The sequence below is a fragment of the Triturus cristatus genome, chromosome 2_2 (genome assembly GCF_964204655.1).
Source record: "Triturus cristatus chromosome 2_2, aTriCri1.1, whole genome shotgun sequence".
NCBI lineage: Eukaryota > Metazoa > Chordata > Amphibia > Caudata > Salamandridae > Triturus > Triturus cristatus.
This window is the reverse complement of record NC_140582.1, coordinates 200,058,708-200,081,908: the sequence shown is the minus strand read 5'-3', so window position 1 is coordinate 200,081,908 and position 23,201 is coordinate 200,058,708. Positions and strand designations below refer to the sequence as shown.

Sequence of the window (23,201 nt, the reverse complement as noted above, 5' to 3'; positions counted from 1 at the left end):
TGCTCCCCAGAGCACTGTAATCCAAGCATCTGCACTTCACATTTCACCACAGTCCTCCCCCCCACGTGCCTGATAGACCTTGAACTTGTGCCAGGAATATTAAAGTCTTGTGACAGGAAGAAAATTTGTTTTTGTGCAACAAATACAGCTTAAGAGCGAGTTCAGTTTGGGGGCAGTAAATGTGGTCTTTGTTTATTAGCAATTTTCACTTTTATACCAAAATAAATAAAACTTTTTTTACCTCTCAAAAATCACAAACTGCATTCGATTTAACAACTGCTCCAGTATTGTACCATCAGCTAGTCTTGACTTTTCAGCCAACATTAGGCTGCATTCTGGGGCTTGTAGGTTTCCTTGTAACTACTAGGCCTCAATGTTTCCAACATGCAGAGGGCTTTTGGCTAAAACGTCACGACTGGCTAAAGGTGTCACATGTGACATGGAGCCATTTGGCAACTAACGTTATTAGGGGGAGCCAAACCACCTTCCGAGTAACTATGTGTAAGTCCAACACACACCTACCACCTTCTTCGAAAAGGTTTTAATTGTGCGTGCACTTCAAGATCTCAGCCTTGGTTTTACACTAGTTCAAACTGCTGAGGACAACCACTGAGGCTGCAAGTTTCGCCTTTCTTAAGCTTGTAGTTACAACATCTGCTGACTGGGCAAGCCAGGAAGCGATATAGAGGTCATTCCCTTTTAAGTGACGGATATTGGAGAACTATGATATCATCTCCTCTGACATCACTTCCTGTGTTAACATTCTGCATAACACTCATTGAATGCCTTATTTTTTTCAGCTTCTGTGCCCTGGATTACAGATGTGGAGAACTCTGAACTCGTGGCATAAATCACATAAATCGGTTTACCCCTGACAGGAATCTATTTGTGTATTCCTGGCAGGCATAAATTAGTTAACTTTGGTTGTAAATTTCCCTTTGTGATTTGGGTCTAGTCTGTGTTTCAGGTTACATATTTTTAAGCAGAGGGTACAGTGATGCGCCATGACTCCCAGGTCGGCGTGTGATGTACTGATCCAGTACAGGTTTTTTCTTTGAATCCTGGGACTTGTAGTCTTGTTTATGCTATTATAAAACAGGACTACGCGCCCCAGAATTCAAAGTGAATGAAACTGGGCTGGAGCAGCACATCATGCGTGGACCTGGGAAACTTGATATCTATGAGGGGATGAGTGCATACCTGCCAGGTTACCAAGGTCCATGCATGATTAGTTAGGCAAGTTCAGATTTTATTCATAGAATTCTTGGACTTGTCGTCATGTTTAACCCTGTATAAAACCAGAACTACGAGGCCCAGAATTCTGGCCTCAACTAGTCACGCAAGTACCCAGGAAATTGCCAGCTATGCTTTGAATAGTGTGAGCATTTATTTTAATTGTTGTTAGTCAGGACCAGTGGAATTATGCGATTGTGTGGCTGCAGCATTTTCGCATAGCTACAGATTTCCCGAATTTCCAACATACTCCATCATCTGCTGCATAATATGCCGAGTTTAACAAAAAGATTGTTTCTAGCTCAAACAGTTCAACAATTACTAAAAACGCAGCAACGCCTATTGCCCTGCAGTGGAAGACCCTGTGCAAAGGTTGACTCGCCACCTTAATGTTGCTACTGGTACTCATGAAGTGCAACCTTTGCCCAGACCCTGTTACCAGGGGTTGAAATTAGTAGTTGACATTGTAATTATTCATGGCTCCCTCCCTTCCCTTCCTTTTTAGTTTATCTTCCCTCCTTTAATTGATTATTTATACATCTTTACCTATTGTAATTTTTTGTTGCTTTTGAAAATCTCTTATTTTATATAGGTATTTTCGCTTACGGTCAATTTTTTCTGTATTGTCTGCATATGTTCATTATTATGAAAATTCAATAAAACATTTTGAACTTGAAATTAGAAAATAATTAAGTAATACTATCAGAAAATGTGATGCATTACTCCACATAATTTGTCCTTTTTTTGCCACATAATTTAATCAACCCTGCCACATAATTTGGCCTTCCCCTGCCACATCATTCCAGTGGCCCTGCCGTAGTTAGTTACACGTGCAGCATCTAAAGGCAGTGTGCGTGCCCTGATATAATCAGTGATATTTTGCTAGAGGAAATCTGGTATTTTGAAAACTTGTATTTGTTAAATTTGCATATGTTTTTTTGTATGATTGCGTTTTAACGGTTTGATTCAAGCGCTGGAACCGTTTCTCCTACATTATGAAAGCAGTATGCAGGGTTGGATACGCTCATTCACACAACTGAAGTCAAGTGCAAGGAGCAGGAAAGGCTGCGGCTGCCCGTGTTTGCAGACTGTCAGATGGGGCGGCAGGGGGAGAACCGGGAAGGAGGCGGGAGAGGGGCTGGTATTGCGGGACAGATGCTGCGGACTATTTAATGCCGCTCACAGTTCACGCGGGCCTCTTTCGCAGGAGAGACACCGAGCCGGCCCCCGCTCGCGCCCGAGAGCCAGCAGCAGCCCCCCAGGGAGAACAGGCACCATGAGCACCGCAGGGAAAGTAAGCAACCTCCTGCATTCATTTATGCACTTTCAGATGCATGTACTCACCGAGGGACCCCACCTTCGCACCGACTTTCAGCATTTGTACACAGCTGAGGGGGGAGGGGGGCACGGGGTCAGCTCAGTGGCACTGCATGAGAGGGGCTTTAACTAAAATGAGGGTTCGTTGGCGACCGTTCACTGTAACATGGAAGATGCCCTCGCGCCGCCCGCGCCCACACCGAGTCAAGCTTTTATTGGGGCTGATTCCTGTCACCCATGCTGAAGACTCTACTTCAGGCGTCAAGAATGACAGACAGGACAAATCAACCTTTCAGTTAAAACGGGAGAGAGAAAGAGAGACCCATTTAGTGACTAAATTGTACGTTGTGAATCCAGAAAACATGGCCTCAATCCCGGCTTTCCCTGCTTGTCTCAATTGTGTGATCCTAGGCAAATATTTTATTTCAGCAAGCCGCCTTTCTTATTCGTTATGACATGTGCGAGCACCTTCAAATACTTGAGTTCGCGTTGGTACAAAAACCTCTTAGGTTTGATTTGCTGAACTATGATGTTGCTCCACCGCCACGTATAAAAAGAATCCCGGCCACTCTAGAGTAAACGTGCCAACTGACTTTTCCCTCTTAGATTCAACTGTAAAAATAATTACTTTTAATAAATGTCTCTCAAAACATTGAAATAATCTAATGCACTAAGGTAAAACACTTCCACACGTTACAGTAATACCATTTTTTTTAATTTTGGAGAGACTTTATCATATTTTTAAATTATGTTTGTCTGGTCCTTTATATGCCAAATATTGTTATGGCTCGGCTCGCGCACTGGGGTCTTGGAGTCAAGCCAGACAATTGACTCAGCTGCCCTTGTAATTTGTTGACTCGCCCACATGAGCCGCCGTCTTTGGTCACCAACCTGGAGGTGTACTGCTGCTTCTCTGCGGGGCACAACTTTTGTAACATTACCCAAATGCCTTAATAGCCGAATATTTCACCACGGAACTTGACTTTTCACAATCCTAATGTGAAAAAGCCTAACAATGTGTATGAATTCTCCCTTCGAGCAAAATAGCCACGCCACGCGCACTTTTCAAGATCTTTTTTATTTAATTATTATTTTCTGCATTTAAAACGTCTCGTCAGTTGTAACTTCCAATTCAGGGCTGAACTGTCAATGTGCTCGTGTTTTTTGTCCAGAGCTGCAGAGTTTGGAACTGGGGAACCAAGTTTGAGTCACGTCGTCGGCTCCCCTGTGATTCTGGGCAAATCACTTAATTTCACCGTGCCTAAAAACGCAAAATAAATGTGATCGTCTGTGACGTAACTGTGGCTTATGTAAAGCGCTCCAATATCTTTGGATCGAATTCGCGCCACATAAGGCTGCAAAAAATGTGTTTTTCTATACAACATACAGTAAAGTAAGAGTGGAATATGTTCACCCCATAGAGGTAGCTCTGCAGAGTCCCAGCACAAATGACAGTGTACAACAGTCAGTAACGTTTTCTGTAACTAGCGCCTAACACCTCCGTTTCATCGTTTGTAAGCGCAGTAAATCCATTACTCAGAACGATGTACCGGCCTGTAGAGACGGAAAGGTGAGTTGCCTTTTCCAGCATGAAATGTCATACAGTGCAGATATCACCAGATGTCAGCAGCGAGGGGGTAACCCACCAGCTAGTCTTCCCTGTATTGCGCGCTTTATGCACACATGATGGTGTCACTCAATACCACTATGTGTTTGCACGCCCTGAGCCCATCTGAATAATCTTCACGGCAACACAAGTATGCCTGCGACTACATTGTGCAGCTTTGTGGGTAGTTCTTTGTGAAATTGCAAACACTAATAGTGACAGTGTGACATTTGTCACCTCTGTATATCCTCTGGTGGTGGGTAGCAGTACTGCAGTGCTACTTGTGATGCATGCTCTGAGGTATAATGTGCTCAGACACAGCGCCCTCCAGTGGTTGAAGGGGTATGACACAGCCGCCACCCCTTTTACAGCTTTGCATCAGGTGCTAGTTGTTGGACCTGTCAGTCTTATGGTGGTCTTCCCCCCAATTGTTTTCCTTCTCCCCTCCTGTTTTGCTGATTTCGTTTTTGTTTTCCTTAGGACTCTGTGGGGCATATTATCAAGACAGGCGATAAAATTATCGCCGCTTTAGCGGCAGAAAACTGCCGCTAAAACGGCGATAATGGGTTTGATAATATGCTCTATGGAATTCCAATTGAAGCTCAGGTTAGATGTCCTTCACATCTAACATGGGCTTCAATTGGTGATAATTTTATCGCCTGTCTTGATAATATGCCCCATTGTACTTTACCACTCCTTAAGCGCTTGTTCTCACTTCCTAAAACATAGCAAAATTGGCGTACAACTGAATGGCATATTTAACTTACTCATAAGTACCTAGTAAACTGGTATTTCATATATTCACAGCTGGTAAATGAAATGCTACTAGTGAGCCTGCAGCACGCAGTGACGGCCCGTGTAGGGCGTTTTGCCAGGGCGGTGACGTGGCGCAGAGGAGGGGCAGGGTGGGGGGTTGCAAAATGCGTCAAACGGCAGATTTCAGGTAAGTTACGAAAAAAATTAATAAAACGAATTTCGTTGCGCGCACTGCATCGTATTTGGCGATGCAGCGCGCGCAACGAAATTCGTTTTATTCTTTTTTTCGTAACTTACCTGAAATCGGCCGTTTGCCGCATTTTGCAAGCCCCCACCCTGCCCCTCCTCTGCGCCACGTCACCACCCCGGTAAAACGCCCTGCACAGGCCATCACTGGCAGCACGTATTGTGCCACCTGATTGCGTAGGTCCCTAAAACATGTCTCAGCCCTACCATGGCAGCCTGTGTGCTGTTTTAAACTGTCAATTCAACCTGGCAAAAAAAGTATTTTGCCATGTCTAAAGCTCCCTTTTTAATACATATAAGTCACTAGCGGTGGTTTCTCCATTTCATTTTTTACCAATGTGCCCGCCGCAGTGACCCGAGCCACTGAGCCAAGAGACATGCGGGGCATGTCCTCTGCTGCCGATTGGCAGCATGGAGGACTGGAGCAGTGGCTGGCCGGATGCTCCAAAGTGTGTATGTCAGTTTGGCCAGCTGTCTTGCAACGGCCAGCCTGATATGTGCACTTTGAAGCTCTCCATCCCAAGCTGTCTTAGACAGCTGGGTGGAAAGCAAGCACAGGCCTCCAGATCCTGAAGGAGCGCCCGGCCAACCCACTCCATCCAATCCTGGTGCTCTCTCATGCTGGTTAATAGCATGAGAACAGCGTCTGGATTGGTTAGGGGAGTTCCACAGCAGACTGCAGTTTCCGAATTTTGAGGAGGATGCGCAGCAGTGGGTAAGTACCATTTATTTAAATTGTATTTATTTTAAATATTAATGTTTTTTTATTTTGGGCTTTTGGAGGGAGGGGTTGTTTTATTTTAAGCTTTTGGAGGGAGGGGGTGTTTTATATTGGGCTTTTGGAGGAAGGGGTGTTTTATTATGGGCTTTTGGAGGGAGGGGTGTTTTATTTAGTTTTTTTGGAAGCAGTGGGGCACTTCCCTCGCCCCACTACTTTAAAAGGTTCAAACCGCCCCTGGGGGTCACCTCTAGGATAGGCCCTAGTTAGCCTTTAGGACAGGGTGCATTGTATTTAAAGAGTTGGACATGTACTCTTAAGTTTTACATGTCATGGTAGTGAAAAACACACAAAATTCATTTTTCACTACTGTGAGGCGTACCTTTCCTATAGGATAACATTGGGATACCTTATTACATAGTAGTAATTTTTAAGTAATATGTATTCATGTTTACTGAAAATTATGTCTAACTTACATTTTAAATACTAAGAAATGTTTTAAAGTTTATTATAATTTTAATATTACCATAACTTTATTATTCATTGTTTAAATAACTTAGGGGGTGATTATGATGGCGGGCGGATCGCCACGGCCTGGCCGGCGGTGGCGATCCGCCCGCCATCACAACCACATTTACCCCCGCCATATTACCATGGTGCGGGGTACCGCGGTGGACGGAAAGTCCGTCCACTGCTTTTCCACCGGTTGGCAATCGTTACGATTGCCGGCCAGGCGGAATGGGGCACTAATATGGTGGCGATGCATACCAGGCACCGCCATCCATATTAGCATGGGAGTATGCAGATGGCTGAGTTCATTGCCAGAGAGATAGCGTGAGTGAAAGAGTTGCTGTGGCTGCCTGTTTTAAATCTCACCTCGCCGAGAGGTGTTGCTCTCCCTTGTTTTAATTGCTCATTGTTTGCCCTGTTATTGGGTATTTCGCGTATTAATAGTTTTACCAAAACTGTCACACACACCGCCATTCCGCTTACCTGCACTGTAAAAAACTATATCTCACACGCTGCTTTAGCGTGATAACACTCGCTATTATTGGTAGCGCCATCTTGGGTGTGAGAACCTGACATTTTGCCATCCTCAGACGCCATCTTGGGAGGCGTCCTAGCTGCTGGGGAGCATCTACATCGACCTATTTAAGTCGGTACATGCAAGCGCGCAGCCCCAGATGACTGAGTTCATTGCCAGAGAGATAGCGTGAGTGAAAGAGTTGCTGTGGCTGCCTGTTTTAAATCTCACCTCGCCGAGAGGTGTTGCTCTCCCTTGTTTTAATTGCTCATTGTTTGCCCTGTTATTGGGTATTTCGCGTTTTAATAGTTTTGCCAAAACTGTCACACACACCGCCATTCCGCTTACCTGCACTGTAAAAAACGATATCTCACACGCTGCTTTAGCGTGATAACACTCGCTATTATTGGTAGCACCATCTTGGGTGTTCGAACCTGACATTTTGCCATCCTCAGACGCCATCTTGGGAGGCGTCCTAGCTGCTGGGGAACATCTACATCGACCTATTTAAGTCGGTAAATGCAAGCGCGCAGCGCGCGCGCACAGCGGGCGCACCAACGGCGTACCTGAGGCGCGCAGGCGCAACAGAGGCAAGCCCGTCTGCGCCCGTCCGCGCCCCAGACGCTCCCAGCGCCAGCAGCGCTGCCCGCTTAGAAGGCCACCAAGGGCGGTTGACATATAGCAGAGAACAACTACTGCGGTTGAATATATCCGAAGGTCACAACTTCCCGACAATGTGTGCTAAGGTAATAACAGGAGATACCCTCACCTGTGGGCTGATTAATAGCCGTTCGCTTGTTAAGCATTCCTCGGAGGTCTTGGGCCTCCTGGAAGACCTGATGTTAGATGCACTCTTTATAACGGAAAGGTGGACCACTGCTGAGTCGACTGTAGGAATGAGCAGTGCTTGCCCTAGCGGATATAAAATCATTCACAAACCTCGAATTACGGGCGGAGGAGGAGGAGTGGGATTGATTTTCAAAGATGCTCTAGACTTTATACCCTTTCAGATTGATGAGGTAGGGGGGATAGAAATAATGGGATTTTCATTACAGTCTCCTAGCGGGAGCGTACTTACGGGGATGCTATGCTATAGGCCCCCGGGTGCGACCACACATTTCCACCTTCTCGCTGACACTATTATTAACCTAAAACTTGCACATTCTAATATGATTATACTAGGCGACTTTAACCTCAGAGAGGATGGAGGTCTTTGTGGCCAACTGCGGGACCTTCAGGATACATGCACCAACTTGAATCTCCACCAACTGGTGGTAAGTCCAACACATCAGAAGGGGCATATTCTGGACCTGGTATTCGCTAATCCAGCGACAACTAGGATACTAAATATAACACCCCTGAACTGGACAGACCATTCTCTTATACGCCTGAGCATTATGATGCCGTGTTGGAAGAATAAGTCCAGCCAGCAGTTCTCCTATAGGAAGGACAGAGAATGGGCCAAACTGGCCAAAGTTGACTCCTTAACTACATCTCTGGATGTCAGCTTCTTCTCTTTCGCCAAGTCAGTAGATGAAAACTATAGATCATTCACTGGGCATATAACTGAGATCCTAGATCAAACTATTCCTATAAAGCTACTAAAGAAGGGGAGAAAAGGGTCAGCACCCTGGTATAATGAGGAATTGCAACAACTCAGACTTTCCCGAAGGAAAGCAGAGAGGAAATGGAGGAAAAACTATGCCGAGGACGATAAAAAAGATTTGAGACTGATTCAATAACAATAATCTAATCTTGAGGTCCAAGGCAGATTTCTATGCCAGCTCAATTACCCAGGCATCGAATGGGACTAAAGCCCTTTTTAGGATTGTCCAGGACCTCTCAACCCCGGCTTGCATGAATAATAGAGTAGCACCCTCGCAAGCCCTATGTAATGAAATTGCCTCCTTTTTCCAGGAAAAAATTGCTAACACAGTCAACACGCTACAGGACAACACTCAGGATGGTACTGAGGAAATAGGCAGTTCGGCTGATGGAGATCTACCACTGACCGCGACCCTTGACAGCTTTCAAACTCTATCTCAAGTGGCCTTTGAAAGCCTGGTACAAAGTGTGTCCTCTGGCTCCCCTTTAGATCCTTTCCCTCACAAAATATGGAAATCATATGGTTGTAATACCTTTCCATGGCTGAGGCTGATCTGTAACCAGTCCTTGGAGGCTGGATCTGTGCCGGATTGCTGGAAACTAGCAGTGGTGACCCCACTGATTAAGAAACCGAATCTGGACCCCTTGATACCAGCTAACTTTAGGCCTATTTCGCTTTTACCATATCCGGCGAAAATCCTAGAAAAAACAGCGAGCAAGACATTGTCCTGCTTTCTGGAGGAGAACCACCTGCTTGACAGTGACCAGTTTGGCTTTCGTCCTGGCCATGGAACTGAGACGGCTCTGACTACCATGCTGGACAACCTTCGAATGCGTGCCGACAACGGGAATGCCATGATCCTAGTGCTTCTCGATATGTCGGCCGCGTTCGACACGGTGAGCCACCCAGTTCTAGTGGAGAGACTAAAGCTGATAGGTGTTAAGGGCAGGGCGCTGCAATGGCTTCAATCCTACCTAGAAGGCAGACAGCAGGTAGTCACCTTAACACCTTTCTCCTCCAGCAGGTCTCCAGTTGTGCACGGGGTGCCGCAGGGATCTGCGATGAGTCCTATATTTTTTAATATATACTTGCGGCCCCTGTTCCCTCTAATTAAATCCTTTGGAGTCAGCCTGGTGAACTATGCTGACGATATGCAGCTGGCCTTCTCCTTAGAAGGGGATGACGCACTGTCTATGGATTTATTCCAGCAATGTATGCAGCAGACCACGGACTGGCTAAGAAAGAACTCTCTACAGTTCAATAGTGGAAAAACGGAGGTGGTCTTCTGCTCGCCAACCAGGATACCTAAACATCTTCCCTCTGAGTTCAGACTTACTCCAGAGGAAGAACCTCTGATTCCGGTCAGCAAGGTTCGCAATCTCGGGGTGATTATTGATGATGGCCTCCAGATGGTATCCCAGGCCAATAAGACCGCTAACGTTTGCTTTGCCCTTCTACGTCTGCTACGCAGCATTCTACCCTTACTTCCTAGGGAGTCGCGAGCTACGGTGGTATGCAGTACGGTGCTAAGCAGGCTGGACTATTGCAATTCCCTATATTTGGGGGCCCGCAGTATATCTTCCAGGGATTGCAAAGGATCCAGTCAGCTGCAGCCAAATTGGTTCTTGATAGGCGACGTAGCTCTTCGGCTACTGGAGCACTGAGGGACCTACATTGGCTACCTCTGAAGGAAAGGGTCTCCTTTAAGTTCTTGTGTCTGGTTTTTAGAGCAGTGCATGGACTGGGTCCAGTCCCCCTACAGGCAAAGTTTGCTCGTCATCAACCCATCAGGCAGCTCCGTTCCTCCACTGCTGGTTTACTGGTAGTCCCGAGATTTAAACGCTCCAGTGTGAGCGGAAGGGCTTTCAGCATAGTGGCTTCTGGCATGTGGAATAAACTCCCTCAGAATCTGAGGCAGTGCAATTCCCTACTCGAATTTCGCAAGGGGCTTAAAACCTGGCTGTATCCCAAAGTCTAAACCTGCGCCTTTCCCCTGATTCTCCCACTATCCCCTTGGTATGTTTCTCCAGTCTAAAGCGCCAGGATGCCCGTAGGGTGACAGTTGCGCTATATAAGTTTCACATCAATCAATCAATCATGCAAAGGCCTTTCCTGAAAGGCTGGCGGGAATTGCTTTGGGGGCCCGTTGTGGGCCTCCGGGTGTGTGGGGCAGTGGCGGTGCGTCCATTGGGGGCGTTGGGGCGTAGCCCCCCCCGCCCAGCTCCTGCCCGTGGCTCCCTCGGCATTTCTAAACTTGTCTTAAGTAAACACTTGACGCCGAGGGAGAACCAACTGACAATCATGTCAGTCAGCATGACGTCGGACCACCCACCCCCTTCAGAGTCTGAAGGGGGTGGGCGGTCCGGCGTCATGTTGACTGAAATGCTTGTCAGACCAGGGAGGGACAACAGGCAGCAGCACAAGTGCGCATGAGTGGGGAAGGTGAGCGAATTTTCCCCCATGCCCAGTCATGCGCACTTGTATTTGCACTGGCTTGCGCATGCCCATTAGGAGCCCCTCGGTCTCCTAATGGGCAGGCGGCGGGCGTAGCGTAAGCTGTGCCGTCAGCCAATCCTGGCGCTGCTGGCAGCGCCAGGATTGGCTGAGAGGGGTTGGCAGGCCCCTCCAGTGCCGTTCGTGAAGGCGCCAAGGGGAGCAGAGGTCTGAGAGGTGGCGTGGACCGGCTGTAAGGTAAGTTTAGTTTTTTGTTTAATACTTAATTTCCCCCGTGCGCGACCCCCCCCCCACGAGCCGCGCGGCGACTGTAAGGGTGTGTGTTATAACTTATTAGTTAGTTGTTATTGTAATTGAACATGCTTATATCAGATATGAGATTTCTGATTGTGAGTTACCGTCTGTTTTGAGTGGTGGGTTGCTTCCCTGTCTAAAAAAAGAATAAGAGAAATAAGGTTTGTCTTTAGCTGAATTGAGTCCTTAATCATGGGCTCGTAATCTCCCACTTTAACACTATGCAGCAAGCCTGCTCTCGATTTTGCATATTACTTTTTGTGTTGGTTGAAATATCTGTTCTGCTGTTGTTGAGCTCATGGGCTGAAAGGCAGCCGTTTGTAGAGGTTGAAAGACGCCTTTTTGCAGTGTCCATGATATTCTGTGGTGTGCGTTATTGATGGGTTGAGGTTATTTTATATTCTGTTACATTGTAGTAAGAAGGAAGTATGGTGTATCTTTTTCCTGGGCTGATGGGTCATAACTTCAAAACTACCTGGTTATTTTACATTATATAGGAATTAATGTTTCACCCTGGTCTGTGATGTTGTCGAGTCTCTTGTGTCATTCTGTTGCTGTGTTGCGTTGAACAGAGGCGTTTTGCTTCACCCACTGCACAACATACTTCAACCATTACATTTTACTTTCTGTGTTTTAGGATATATTCGTGAAAGAAATCGTAGACTGGTTATTCTGGGTCTCACAATGCCGTTGCACAAATAACCCTACAGTTTTCCTCCCCGTTATTTCAGAAATTCCCCTACACATGTTGGCTCCAAGAAAACCCTGCGCCCATTGCTCCTAGTGGTGAAGTGAAACTACAAGAAACAGGGGGAGTGTCAATGCTGGTCTGGACTTACCCTGGTATTAAACATACCTCTTAAGATGTATGCTCTGGAAACACACACTATAGAATGTTTGCTAGAAGGAATACAACTGAAATAAAGAAATCACACAGACGTACTGGCTCATTGATAGGTCATTACTTTTGATAGTCGAGCTCCCAATGTGTCACTCTGTAAAGAACCACGGCAAGCAAAGATAGACGGTTTCATTTTTATTTTTACATATTTCCCATTCGAGTTAATCATTAGTTTACGCAGAAAAGGCTTCTGTAACAGGTTTTGGGTTAACGTAATATCTGTTTTAATGTTTGGTGCTTTTCACCTATTCGTTGATGCTTACAGATAAAATGAGCACCACCAAGTGGGGTGATAGCAAAATGTGTGAGCCTGAGGCAAATGTGTGCTTTATTAAAACATCTGGTGTCATTAGTCAAACACTTCGTTTTATGGATAAAGCACTAAGTAAAGTGGCCAGTAGAAGCGACATGTTTCACTTGCTGATATTTTGTTCCTACTGCTATGGTCTTAGCACTAGAAGTCGAGGGTAAAAAATATTTTAATATTTTATGAGCTTCTGGTATACTGACTATGACTTGGACAATGCTTCTGTCGCTTGGATACTAGTATATGCCAGGTTCCTTCCTTTGTTGTCACTTACTATCTTTAGAACTGAAGCAGAATTTAAATAGATGCTGAACAACTGGAGACAGGACAGCACAGTCATGGAGTTTCCTTCCTAAGAGCTGTCATATCACCGGTGTCTGGTGGTTCTGCTGTTGTTTGCAGTTGTCTTTTAATCATTGATAGGTCGATTAGTGTTATTGCTGTGGCCAACGTTCTTGTCGAAGCATTTGGCTGGTGTTCTGGTTTCTTGCCTTCCCATTTCCTGGCATGATGTGAGTACATTAACTCTCCATCAGCACAAAACATTTTTGCTCCCTCTGTCTCTTTGTCATGTTCTTCATTATGTTGAGTCTCAAGATGTGCCTGTGTATGTCTGTAAGTGTGTGTTATGGTATGTATGTCTGTATGTGCGACTGTGTGTGTGTATTTGTGCTTTATTGTACGTGATTCTTTTTTTTGTTTTTACAATGTGCTTAATGCATGTGTGGATGGTCTATGAATGTTCCTAATTTTGCCTGAAAATGTAATGAAGAAACAGGATGGGGAACTCATTTTCTGGGGATGACTCTCTTTGTTAAGTGGGGAAACTGAGATTATAATGTTAATGCATTTTAGTTTCAGCAGGACTTCACCTAAGAACATACCCTCTGCAGTGGGCTCTGTGTGTTTGCAGCTCTAGTCTCTGTGCTTCTCAAATTTGCTTGAAAATGCACCCTTTACCCACTTTTTTTTCACAATTTTCTCGGGGGGAAAAACCCCCCGAACTCCCTCTAAGGTGGTCAAGCTCGCTCGCTGCGCTCGCTCGCCACGGTGCACTCCGACAGAAAGTTTACGCCGCACCACTTTCAAATGTCACCATCCGCCACTGGTGTGGGGGGGTGGAGGGCTGCACTTGGGGGGTACCTATGGTACCCCGCCACATTGCCATGCTCAAGGTGGCAGGCACCATGCAGTGCCTGCCACGTTGTGCATGGCAATGCACGACATGCCTCATTGGCATTGCAGCGGGTGCTGCTTACAGCAGCATTCGCCGCAATGTCAAAGATACGGACTGCGACCGCCACCGTGGCGGTTGTATCCTAATTTGTGGTGCGGGACCGCCACACCGCTGGTGGCCGGTCCCAACACCGCTAGGGTGACGGGCGTACTTAATGGGGCCCTTCGTTTTTTATATATTTTTTTTAAATGAACAAAATGTATATATTTGTTTTGAAACTCTAAATTTGTACATTTAGTTCAACATTAGTTCCTATGAAGTGTTATTTTAAGTCCCTGTCTACGTTGTTTTCTATGGGAGTGTGTTGTAGTCCTTGTGAGTCGCTATGTGTGGTGCTGGACTTACTCCAAGGCTGGGATTGTTTTGGGACCTTTTAATTGCAGTTACTTTAGAAGTGCAGTTTGTGAATAGCAATGGATTTACTCTTGTGCGGGTGAGTGTTCTATCTTTGCATGTCACTCCCCAAACACCTCCTTACCCCTCCCATTTAGATGTAATTATTTCCTATTTTCCAGGCACTTCCCCAGTCCCTCCTACATTTACTACTAAAACGTAGACCTATATTTGCAGAGATATCCGCACTAGTGGTGGAGATATTGGCACAGAAAAGATACGAGAGACGGACATCTCCACACAAAGTTTTGTAAAAGGCATAATGTAGTTCGTGAGGTGAATCGACGTTTATGTATTTTGAGTACAACTTTACTCTGTTAGATGTTTTTTGCGCACGTTATCCAGTTGCTTGATCATACCAGTAAGCGATTACGGTCTGGGGCGTAGGCATCAATGATGCAGCATTTGAGGTCCAAAGGCAAGCCATATGTTGAGCCTCTTGCTTGGAACAATGTTGTGCTAACTAATGCCCACACAATGCCAAAAATATTAAATTACATATTAAACTTTCAGAAAAGGGATCACTCTTGTCGAGACCCCAAAAATCCTTTAAGACAACTCTGGAGAGTGGGAGAAGCAGAGACATAGAATCAGGCAGAGGGGTGTGGAGGAGAGAGAAGGATCTCTGTTGGGGGGGCCTCTTTAATGGTGAGTGCCCAAGGCAATTGGCCATGACTTATGACGTCTGTGGCCTAAGGCCCAATGAACATTTACTGTTATGGTACATTACCCAACCAGCGGTGATGGGGCCAATTTTCTTTGTTTGAACTAGGACCCATGGCACCCTTTGTGTTCACTGACTGTGGTCATTCTACAGGCAGCTGTGAAGCCGGATATTAAGCTCCATTTAGGCTGGGCAGTTGGGCTTATCCGTTTTTAGGTCTCGCCTGACCCAGCGCATGCGCTGGTCTGGCGAGACATTTTGTGAGGGCTCCAAAAAGTGCTACCAGGCCAGACTCGAGCTACAGTGCATGTGCGCGGGCTCGCGTGCCTTGCTTTACCGTGATTACTTTCACTTTTGCGGCCGCTTTGATGTTTGATCGCGATCACTTTCGCGGCCGCTTTGAGGTTCTCCGTGAGGCTTCAATAGATTGCAGCAGTTAAAACAAGCATTGGCATAGCCAATAGGTCTCGCTTTTGGGACCTTATAAGTGTTTAGTTATGCAACTGTTGCATGGGTAAACACTTATAAGATCCCAAAGGCGAGACCTATTGGCTATGCCAATGCTTGTTTCAAAATGTATTTTGTTCAGTTTGAGTTCTTTCAATTATCCTTTAAATGTCCTGGTCGTGTCCAACCCTCCCTATGCTCTGGATGTTTCTTATTCCAGATTTTAGGGTTTTGGGGTAAATTCGGGCATTTCAGCTGTTGATTTATTTGCACTTTTTATGCCAGATTCATTCTGTAGAACTGCTCCCAGAAACTCTTTTACCTTCTTGTTTGATGTGCTCCAGTTTCATTATCGACCTTCTGTGCTAGGAGTCCCACGGGGTGGTTGTGCGATAAAACTTTTTGGATGCCTTCCAGTCGCTTTGAAGCCGAAATCGGCCGAGGCTGTTTGAGCAAAAGTTTGTGAGTAGTGTTAAGAATCAATAGGTTATTTAAATAGACTCGGCAAATAACTAGAAACCCGCGTCATCATCGTGGTAGCTTCTGTGTCTACAATGGAAACACAGAATTCTGGCGCTGCAGGAAAAATAATTTGGTGGAACAACTAATTTTATACAAGCGACATGCTGCAGCATTTCTGGCTCCGCCGTACTAGTTTTTTTTAATATGGCACGTTACAAAGCATGCGTTTGGAATGCATGCCATTACAACATGGTCCTTACAACGACGCGTTGTTAAATGGCAGACCATTGCAATGCAGGTCATTACAACGACTTGCTGTAGGGGGGTCGCTGGATGTTGGAATACTATAATTTACTATTCAACTCCAGTCTGTGCAACAGTAGGGAAGGTGTTGGATTTAAAATCCAACAGCTAAAGCCCCCTACAGCAAGTCGTTGTAACGGCTTGCGTCGTAGTGGCATGCAATGGAAAAACGCGGTCGTTGTAATGACCGTGTTGTAACGCATGCATTGTGTAAACATCGTTGTAAATGATGTTTACCTTTTTTTTTACTTCTACTGTTCTGCTTTTACATCAATTATCTTGTCATTTCATTAATGCGTCAAGTACAGCGTCAGGGAAGGGGCACTCTCAGGTGCATGGTGGTGAAATGAGATGCCATTGCAAATATGAGATAAATAAAGTTGCTCATTAACTACTACCTTATAGACTCTCTGACGTGTTCTGATGCAAGAGAGTAGACAGGTCGCGTTGCTGAGTAAAGGAGCGAGTAAGGGGCAGGTGAGATTATCGAGTGCGATGGTAAACACCAGCATCAGGATTTACAACGGTTTTGCGTCGGGTTTGGATTACTTTTTTAATGGAAAACCCGACGCAAAACCTTTTTGGGATTTACAAACCAACGCAAAGTGGTATTTGCATTGGTGTGTAAGGAAAATTAACGCAAACCAGCTCTAAATTCTGCTTTGCGTTACTTAACGTCAAAGGGGCATTACATGGGTGGTACATGGATGTTCCCATGCAACCACCCATGCTTATTGATGCACACCCCTATCTACTAACATTGGTAGACAGGGATTTGCGCCAAAAAATAACACTGCTTGAAAGCAGGCGTAAAAAGCAGAAATGTTTTCATTACTCCTTTCTTTCTGACTTTGCATGTGTGCTGCATTGTACGGCACACATACAAAGCTGGGAACATTTTAAAACTTGTCTAGTCATAGCATTTTGTACTGGAAGAGAATCCTTCTAGTAAAAAACCTATGCTAGACTCACGCACACACCATTGCACTATGACTCAAAAGTGTGTGCTCGGCTCTTGTCAGCAAAAGTTTGCAGCGGCACTAGGGAGAGAGGATACGAGCGTCATATCTCTGTAAATATGGCGCTCTCCTGATCTCGCCCTGTCACACAATGCAGCGCAGTTTCTGTGGGTGCTGCGCTGCGTTACATACCATCATAGTAAATCAAGGCCAATGTGTGCCAACGGGAGAATTATAAAAGGGTAGCATGTGAAGCAGGATGATACAGGGCATAACACCCGCCATTTTTATAACAAAAACTCACCAAACTGAATTGTAATCTGATGCTGAATTCAGTGATCACAAAATGGGAAAAAGTTAGTCTATAAAGAGAGCGGTTGAGCAAAACGCTGCAAATGAATTACTCTAGGCAATGGCAGGCTGAATACAATATCTAGATTTTTATATATTTGTATCAGCTTCTAAAGAGCACCGTTACACCAAAGGGTGTCCTGGGGCTGGGGGATACAGACAGGAAACATCAAGGGAGAATTAACTGTCAGCGAATAGGAAAGTTTAAGCTTTTTTCATAAAAGAAACTATTAGGATTGGAGCAGATTCAGAGCGGAACGGTATTCCAGTATTTCAAAGCCAACAACGAAAAGGAGTGACCAGCCACCCGCTCTCAATTTCTTAAACGCAAATTCTTTGGATTAGAATTGTGTTGCTAGATCGAAGTCTAGTGAGTGAATAGGGGCGCCATGGATGAATTGGGACAAAAATTAGGCCCGGGCATTAAAATAAAAGTGGTCCCTATCAGTGAAGCAGATAGCTAAAAAAAAAAGTGGTAGTATCAAGGAAATTAGTAGTAACAAATGACCCTCGTGGCCATAAAACCGACCCTCAGTGCTAAAAAAGTGGCCTACAGACTGATCTATAATACCAGTCCATCGGGCACTGCCTGATGGCCCTATAGGTCAGTCCAACCCTGAAGGGCATTGTTTGTCTTGAAGATGGCATGGTCTGGTCTCGTAAATGGCTTAGTTTTTGCACATGACTTTGGACAAGATGCACTTCCAAATAGGCAGCTATTGGGGTGTGCCAAGGAGCATAGAGAAGTGTGCTCTGGAAGAAGCCAAGGATAAGCCTAGCTGTATTGTTTTTAATGAAACAGAAGTTTATTTAAAGAGCCAAAAGGGGCACCTCCTAGAAGCAAGTTGCAATAGTCGAGGTGCAACAGAATAAGGACCTGAAACACAAGGTGATGAGTATAACCAATCCCAGTTTTATAAGGTCCTGGGATCCCAGTCCCGGATGGTATTGCCCAATATAGTTATTGATATAAGTAGGTTTGAGGAGGGTTCACTCGAGGCACTGGACCTCACCAGCCTCTAAATTGTAACTGTAGGAAACGGTTGTGAGCTAAATAGTCACATTGAATGCTAAATGTGGGGGGAAAAGGTGTACAATGAAAATGTACTCATCTAATCAACATGGATGTGGAATGTACTTATCCTGCCCGCACAAATTGTATGCCAAAATATTATTGTTTTAATGAATGTTTGGCCAGCACCGAAAATAAGGTTTCTATTTTTAAACCGCACTTTTCTTGACCTAAAACCTCCCCATATACATTAAGAGCTGATTACTATCTCTTTCAAATAGTATCTGACCTATATAATGGCAAGATAGACTTTCCTAAAAAACTATTTGTGGCCAAATGCCTGCTATAACCTCACTCACTTTATCAGGTTACGGCACTACCGTTTCTCTCTTTCTTTCCTTTTGTCTCTCGATCTCCAGTTTTCTTCCCCTTTTTCCCTCCTTTTCTTTTTTTTTTACCTCGCCTGATCTCCCTCTTTCTCACTCTCCAGTTCCACTTTCGTCACTGTAGTCCACATTTAGTGCACAAAACCTCACTTTGGATTATTCCAACGCATGTGCCCTTCACATTTTTTCACTGGGTGTCTGGCTATAGTTAGCCTTGTTTACAACAGTGATTGATCCTGCCCTATTAATATCTCTTTCAGCCTTGAGAAATCCCAGGTCTAATTGACCCCTTATGGGCGAAACACGTGTCGGCTGGTGCAGCTTTAGCAATGTACTGTTAGGAATACCTTGAAAAACAAGGATACCAAACCTGTACTGAACTTCACAAAACACTAATAAAACAAGTGTAAAAAAGAACAATAAAAAAACAACTCTTTGAAAAGGAACTGAGATCTCCTCGTGCCTTTTTCAACACAAATAAGAAGGAGGGGGTAATGAACTGAGGTGGATGGTAAAGGAGTAGTACCAAGTTCCTTTGGCCACCAGTTGGAACCCTGGATAGTCAGTTTGTTATTAGGAATGAGAACCTCTGCCATGTCAGCGTTAAACGTCAGAGAATTAGATGTCATCCAAGTGGCAACTTCACGCTGACATTATTTGAATTTAGTTTGGGTTTCAACAAAGTAGAAAGTGAAGGCCATGCAGTGTTGTCAGAGTGGGTTTCAACAAAGTGGAAAGGGAAGGCCTTGCAGATTTGTCAGTGTATGCCATTGTACGAAATGGGGTTATTAGTTATGCAGGATGTAAAGACAGCACAAGTAATAGGTCCACAATTTTCCCTTACTGGGACCCAAGCACCCCACTGTAGCACTTGACTCTCTTAGGGTAGCGAAGCAGAGCAGTCCAAGGCCTACTCAGGGGAGGTGGTGTGGACTAGTTATCACCAAACGCTGGCACGCAGTAATAACAGTCATTTAATGATTTTCCATTCAGTGCTTTTTCTTTAGAAAAGGAAAAGTACATTTATTACACACACACTACTAAATACTACACATTATTGAACACATTTATACATAAGGCAGATGGAAAATACCCTACATGACAGTGAATCCACATATGACTCCAAAGGGTAGTGACCCCCAAAATCATTGTAACTCCCCCCATGTCAGATAGCAAATCACAATATAGGTGGGTATCACTTAAGATAAAACAGTCCTATAGACTTTATCTCGTGTTCACCATATTATCAGAACAACACACCACATGTTAAAAAGCCCATCATTTTGTGGGTAAATGTAATGATAAATAATTTCCATGGGTAAATTAATGTCAGTAAAGCATATCACCCTTTATCAGTGATCACTGTTAGCATTATTAATTCAATAAACGTTTTAAAATGAACATAAAATGTGTTTGTGTGAAGTTTATAGACTTTCAGACTATATACAATGGAATAATAATCCTTCCCCTAGAGGATGCCACTTTCAGATCAGATAAAATACAATCATAGACTTAGCTCCTAGAGAGTGCTACACTCCATATAGCTTCCTTAGACACCTTAAAGGGCACAGAAAATGCAACCACAATGTAGGTGGTTATCAATTTATATAAAACGGGCGTATTGGCTTTATTAAGGGGGAGTAAGGAGACCAGCTTCCCTAGTCCGTGGGAGAGACCCACTGGTCCTGGGGTCAACTCTAGTCAGAGTCCTTAGTCCAGATGGGCATCACAGGGTTCCCCCTTCTAGATTCAGCATCAGTCCCAGTGTCCAGCAAAAAGCAAAACCAAAAGAGCTCCTCCCCTTGTCCAAGACTATTAAAGTGGGACAGAAAGTTCTAGAAGCCAGGCACCTCTGGCCAATCCTGGGGTGCTACATCACCTCTCCTCCCCTGTTCCAACCCTCCTGCACAGCATGATGGGACAACTCAAAATGGTGTCACCTTCCGCTGGGGGTCTCAGCTCCGACCTTTGCTGAAATCACTGCCAGGGCCTTTCCCACCAAAACTTCAAAGCGGAGTCCCCTCCTACTTTGGCTCCAGAGATCTGGAATCCCTCTTTTGTTCTGTGGGCTTGGGCTGACCCATCACTGGCACAGTGTGACAGCTAATTAACTGATGCAGCTCCTTTATACCCACCCTTTTCCTCTTCCAAATCGAGTGACGCACTGTTAAGTGCTAATGTCTCACAGGGAGGGACAGGGGGATTGATAGGTCCAGCATGCGGGCCCCAGCCAGAAGTTGAAGACAAAAGGTATGCTGTTTCAGGGGGGCTGGAGGGGGGGAAGAAAAATGGGGGGTGAGGAGAGACACGTCAGGGAGGGCGTGGGTAGGTGCTAAAGGGAGCAAGTGAGTGAATGCTCGTCCAGGGATAGCTCCAATTAGGAGCAAGGCCCTCACACTCCCCTGGGGGTGTCATGCTTCATCATCGGGCTGCTCCTCATTGTGTTGGCGCTGCAATGCCCAACGGGCCCCGCGAGGGGGCTCTTTCCCGGAGGTCTTCTCGGTTTTGCCGTCATGAAGCTAGATGATATTATGCGTGGGAAACCGGTGTCAAGTGAGTAGATGAGGGAATGTGCGGGTGTGATTTAAAAATGACTCCAAGATAGTCCAAGGTCAATTTATTCACGGAGTGTCTGGGCCATAAATAAAAACAGACTGGAAAAGTCACGAACTGAGAGGGGGAATTAGACCTGTGTCAGTTCTTGTGAGTTGTACAGAAGGGTCAACATGTTTCTCGCCTTTAAAAAAGTCCAACAGGATATCGGCAATTCATCAGGACCTAAGAACCTTGTCTACTCTCAAGGGGGCGGCAAATATTATAAGACAGAGGTTAAAGTCACGTCCCCTTATGTCAGGCTACTGTATTCGTCCTGGTGCGTGAAAACATTTAAATAAAAGTGAGGTACACTGCTACCTTCCGGAGATAGGTGCACCGGAAGAGTCAGGCAGTCATACCCCAACTGAGACAAGCCGGCGGACTCTCAAGGCACGTGGGAAACCACTTTGTTTCCTCGAGGCTCCCAGTGCAGGACCTACCCGTGGCCAGGTGTCCCAGTGATGAGTACAAGCCCCAGCTAGGCCCGCAGCATACAAGGGTTCACTCTCCTGTAACGGAAGCTAGAAGGAAGTTGGCACGGAAACTGCAAAGTACAAAGACAAAGTTTATTAACCCTTAAGGGTGGTCCTACAATCCATACAACACTCTTCAGTATTGCATAGAGTAGCACAAAGAACTTGCGTACATAGTCCCCTTTTATACACAATAGAGGGGCTCATAAGTGGGTGGATACAACATGGAGCAAAATGTATTACCTTTTATGGGCATTTTCGATACAGAATCAATATGTGGGCGGAGTAACTAATTTCCTGAGCCCGCGAAAACATGGTCAAACAAGGATTAACTGATAACAGATGTGGTCAAGTCTGGGCATGCGCCAGGCGGACAAAGGAGCTATTTATAGCCTGTTACTGGGCAGATAAAGAGCAACTAGCAGAAAGATAGGACTCGTCTCGTGCAAAGCACGTGGAGGCATGACAACACAAAATGGAGTCCAAACATTAGTCAACATAGGAGGGAAACCTGGCTCCGGCAATAGGGAATTCATGTCTTTAGTGAATGCTTAATCACATCGTTGTTTCAATTTTCAACAGACGACCCTTTCAGCATTCACTGAAGACATTCGGTTTATTAGGATAATCATTATATATGTCAATTTTCATCATTTCTTCTACTTCTTTAGTTAAATGTTTCTGATAGGTGACATCGGCAATAGCTTTCTTATCAGGAATACAGAATGACACACATAGGGAACAGAGTAAAGGACCACATTGGATACAAATGCAACAAGAAAACAGAATTGCTACGATAATACAGAGACCAGTTAGAACCTTCCATCCCCATGTAGTAATCAATGCCCAAAACCATCCAGAAAAGGTCCAAGTGCCATTTTCTGTATGGATTTCAGCTGCAATTTTATGCAATTTATTGATAGCATTATAAACTGATGGCGTGTGATCAGGAATAAACACACAACAACTACTTCCAATGATTTTACATGCTCCACCTCGGTCAGCTAACAGAACATCTAATACCATACGATTCTGTAATGCAACAATTCGAGTAATTTGCAATTCTTCCGTAAGATTCCCAAGAGCAGCAGCGGTCTGATTTGTCACAGCCTCTACAACTCTTGTTAATCTTCGAACTTTCCTACTATTTAGGGCAGCTCCAACAAAGAAAAACAATCCTAAGTTGAAATCAATATACTGTTGCAAACTCGTATCAGTTTGATCGACATCATCAATAGATAGAGTACGTCTATACCTATTTACAGTCACATTATTCAACAACTTCAAATCTTTATGATAAGATGCAGGTGCCAAGAATACAGGAGGTAATAGGAATGCTACATAACATACTCCGGACCAACCGGCTGGCAAACGATAATAACCCTTATTCCCACATACGAAGTATGTGTTATGGGATGCTAAGAAAGTACTGTTATTCAATCCATCAATGTTCAGGA

At 44.9% G+C, this 23,201-nt stretch overlaps 1 protein-coding gene across 1 annotated transcript in view; it reads left to right on the top strand.

The window, feature by feature from the left end:
- Window positions 1–2,247: 2,247 nt before the first annotated feature.
- LOC146862012 (all-trans-retinol dehydrogenase [NAD(+)] ADH4-like) overlaps window positions 2,248–23,201 on the top strand; it is a 142,095-nt gene continuing 121,141 nt past the window's right edge. The window contains exon 1 of the mRNA XM_085641170.1: window positions 2,248–2,527. Coding sequence (XP_085497296.1) covers window positions 2,510–2,527 — 18 coding nt within the window. The 5' untranslated portion in view covers window positions 2,248–2,509. The remainder of the gene's footprint in view (window positions 2,528–23,201) is intronic.